General features: G+C 42.0%; 1 protein-coding gene across 1 annotated transcript; it reads right to left on the minus strand.

Moving 5' to 3' along the window:
* Window positions 1–871: 871 nt before the first annotated feature.
* On the minus strand, window positions 872–4,288 carry LOC124006480 (transmembrane protein 196-like). Its single transcript, XM_046316522.1, has 4 exons — window positions 3,948–4,288; window positions 3,809–3,865; window positions 2,258–2,512; window positions 872–1,687 (listed from the first exon to the last, which is right to left on the minus strand). Exons 1-4 carry the CDS (start codon window positions 4,110–4,112, stop codon window positions 1,601–1,603), a joined length of 564 nt encoding a protein of 187 aa, XP_046172478.1. The 5' UTR covers window positions 4,113–4,288; the 3' UTR covers window positions 872–1,600.

Genomic DNA, 4,288 nt, shown 5'->3' on the forward strand with positions numbered 1-4,288 from the left:
ACAGTCTCTCCGTGTCCCAAATGGCACCCTCCCTATGGGCCCTGGTCAAAAGTAATGCACTGTGTAGGGAATAGGGTGTCATTTGGGACGTAACCCATAATCTGTATTCTTACTTTGCAAGGGTTGAGGGAGTCGGTAAGAGAATACATGAATGTAAATTCATGGAATGTTTTTCCTTGTCCTTCCATACTCTGCTTATCTTCTCTGGACAGCATTCCCATAAATAGGACTGGATATTTTCAGGTTATGGGCTTTGCTCAGGGATACACAGGAAGTAGGACTACAATTTCAATCTGTCAGCAACACTCTGCTCATTTATCCATAACTTTACATATTTATTATTCTGTTCAAATGTTCGACTAAAAGATTCAACCCTGAGTCCCAATTCTTTATATAGTGCACCACTATTGACCATAGGACTCTGGTCAAAAGTAGTGCACTATATAGGGAATAGGGAGCCGTTTGGTACATAGATTAAGTTAAAAGGAGATAGAGGGCTCCCTCTAGTGGGGGAATATAACTATCACTACTGCTTCCTACTGGTTGTGGTCTACTGCAAAATATTCTAATGCATATAGAATTAATTAATGGATACAATAAAGTCATCAACATCAACATCATCCACCATAGTCATCATTCATCGTAGTCACCATCATCATCCATCATCATCATTAATCATCATCCATTGTAGTCATCATCATTCATCATAATATATGCCATTTAGCAGACGCTTTTATCCAAAGCACTTACAGTCATGTGTGCATACATTCTCATGGGTGGTCGGGAATCGAACCCACTACCCTGGCGTTACAAGCGCCATGCTCTACCAACTGAGCTACAGAAGGACCACGTCGTACTCGTCATCCATCAACCTCATTAAACCATTCATTCATTATAATGCTCTAAATTGTAAAAACCTATCACAGATGGGATTTTATTATATTTTCATGCTTATGAATAAACAAACATATATTTAAATAATAAATACATAAATAATCATTCAAATAAATAATAGTACTGGAAACAACTTCCACTGTATGACATGATCTCTATGACCAGTCAAACCCTGAAGCAGTTATGTCTTTCCTCATCTCAACACTGTATGACATGATCTCTATGACCAGTCAAACCCTGAAGCAGTTATGTCTTTCCTCATCTCAACACTGTATGACATGATCTCTATGACCAGTCAAACCCTGAAGCAGTTATGTCTTTCCTCATATCAACACTGTATGACATGATCTCTATGACCAGTCAAACCCTGAAGCAGTTATGTCTTTCCTCATCTCAACACTGACAATCTCAAGTGGTTTCGTTGATCTTTTTGAGCCTTTGGATGTGCCATAGCTTTGTGCCCTCTACCTGCTGTTTCCATGTCCCCCGAATCCATGTCTGGGGACTATCCAGGTGCATCATTCAGCCTACATCGTCACTAGTAAGCCGATTGTCAAATCTCACAGCGCCTTCTCATAGTGTTGCCGTATGTTGAATCCTTTGTGTATTAGTTCATTGCAAGAGATCACGTCCCCTGTGACCGTTGGTGTTGAATGAAACCAACATTGTCTCCATGATGCTTTGAATACAGTAACACAGCTGGGCTTCAGCCTAATGACAATGGAGGTGAGGACTTTCCATTGAAGGAGATCTGGGGAATGCTGGCTGCTCTCTCAGATCTCTCAGCCAACTCCTGGAATAAACAGTAGTACAGCAGGGTTATACGAGCTTCTCAATTAGGACTTTTGATCATTTTAGTTAGCAGACAGTCATATGCAGAGACTAAAGATAGGTTCTCTCCAGTGGAGGCTGCCGAGGGGAGGACGGCTCATTATAATGTCTGGAACGGAGCAGATGCATGCACACATGGAAAACATGAGTTTGATGCATTTTATAACATTCCACTCATTTTGCTCCAGTCATTACCATGAGCCCATCCTCCCCAAGTAAGGTTCCACCATCCTCCTGTGGTGCATTCATATCCCTCTTCAGAACAGTGGTTCCCAACTCCAGTCCTCCAGTACCCCCGTCAGGACACATGTTTCTTGTAGCCCCGGACAAACATGAATCAGGTGTTCTTGTCTGGGCTACAATAATAATGTGTAGCGTTGAGGGTACTGGAGGACCGGAGTTGAGGGTACTGGAGGACCGGAGTTGGCAACCACTGCTTTAGAAATACATAGTGACAGAAATGACAGGCCATTCACTCTGTCCAATTCTATATTATTATTGAGTTTTCCGTTCATGTTTTATCTGAGCTGACCTTTTCACTCATCTCATGGGAATGGTGCAGGGACAGCTCTCTCTCCAGGTACATCCTCTGCTGTTCGCTGCTGGCCAGACGACAGGTGAGCCAGGTAAACAGGATGGACACTCCGATGCCCAGGCAGGCCAGCACCATGATGGCCAGGTAGAGGGACGGCAGGGCATCGGGACGCTTTGCCACCACACGCACAAACTGGAAGTTTAGGATCCCACTGATCAACCCACAGATACAGCAGGCTGAAAATAGGATCATCTGAAGAGAGATTTAAAGCACATTTTTTGCAATTCTACACATTTTGCCTTAGGATGGAGAGACAGTTTTGCAGTTTAAAAGTTAATTTCATACAGTTCTACACATTTTGCAATGATTTTGCCACTGGGCACGTGCCCTGCATGCCTGGTTGGTATTCAGGCATTATTACTATATGTTTAGATGGCTGGCTAGACTAATTTACCAATCTAAAAATGTTTAGCTGACACGGCTAATTGAGTGACTGTCAGTGACTGACAAAACAAGAGCAAAACTGCTGATGCACAACCACATGTTGAACTTCACCTTGTGTATTCTACTATTGTAAAGTTAACTGTCAACAGTAAGTTGAGATCCTGACTGAGCTCTCTAGCGGCCTGGGGGCCTAAGTGACCGCTTCTGTTCCTTATGCAGCTGGCCCTAGGCAGTGGTGGAAAAAGTACCCAATTGTCATACTTGAGTAAAAATACCTTATTAGAAAATGACTCAAGTAAAAGTGCGTCACCCAGTAAAATACTACTTGAGTAAAAGTCTAAAAGTATTTGGTTTTAAATATACTTAAGGATCAACAGTAAATGTCATTTTAAAAATATACTTAGGTATCAAAAGTAAAAGTATAAATCGTTTCAAATTCCTTATATTAGGCAAGCCAGACCGCACAATTTTCTTGTTTTTCTTTTATTTACAGAAAGTCAGGGGCACACTTCAACACTCAGACATTACAAACGCAGCAAGTGTGTTTAGTGAGTCTGCCAGATCAGAGGCAGTAGGGATGACCAGGGATGTTCTCTTGATAAGTGCATGAATTTGAAAATGTTTCTATCCTGCTAAGCATTCAAAGTGTAAAAACTACTTTTGTGTGTCAGGGAAAATGTATAGAAGTAAACATGACATGGTTTTATTTAGGAGTGTAGTGAAATAACTGTAGTCAAAAATATAAATAGTAAAGTATACAGATACCCCAAAAAACGACTTTAGTAGTACCTTAAAGTATTTTAACTGAAGTGTTTTACACCACTGGCCCCAGGTGTGTTTCAAGCACAAGTACATTGAAATGCCTTTCTGGCCAGCTGTAACCCCAACAATGCACTGCATGCACTGTACACTCTTAGAAAAAAAACTCTTAGAAAAAAAGTTTGGCTTTGGCTGTCCTCATAGGAGAAACATTTTGGGTTCCAGGTAGAACTCTCAGTGGAAAGGGGTTATACCTGGAACCAAAGAACCCTTTTAGGTACTAGATAGCACTTGTTTTTCTAAGAGTGTACCCACGTTAAATACGTCGTATTAAAATCAACTTACAATCAATCCTGACCTCTTCTTTGCACACACCATCCCACATAGTCCACAGATGAGAAACTGGATAGAAATAAGAAGTTATACCCTCCCTCCTATTAACAATAGAGGTAATAATATTGCAAATGTAAATGATTTGACTTACACACATTCCGCTCCATATAGGAGAGGCATCCCCCAGCTGCAGCTTGTGAACCGACCGGACTCGGATGATGCCGAACACCCCGAGGGCGATGCTGGACGCACCGAGCCCCATCTCTAACACCGACAGTACCACCAGACTCCAGATGTTACATCCTCTGTCCGGCATCACTCATTCCTTCACAGCGGGTCATTCAAGAGGTGGTGCTGGTCACCCCCTCGAACCACCCAAAAAGCAGCGAGTATTGTTTTTTGCGCAAAAAGCATTAATCCATTAATCAAAATTACGCAGGTGGACTTTTGCGCGAGGGAATGTTTTCTATCCAGTAACCAGCAAGTGATCCA

This window comes from Oncorhynchus gorbuscha, linkage group LG19 (genome assembly GCF_021184085.1).
Source record: "Oncorhynchus gorbuscha isolate QuinsamMale2020 ecotype Even-year linkage group LG19, OgorEven_v1.0, whole genome shotgun sequence".
In the NCBI taxonomy this organism is placed as follows: Eukaryota; Metazoa; Chordata; class Actinopteri; order Salmoniformes; family Salmonidae; genus Oncorhynchus; species Oncorhynchus gorbuscha.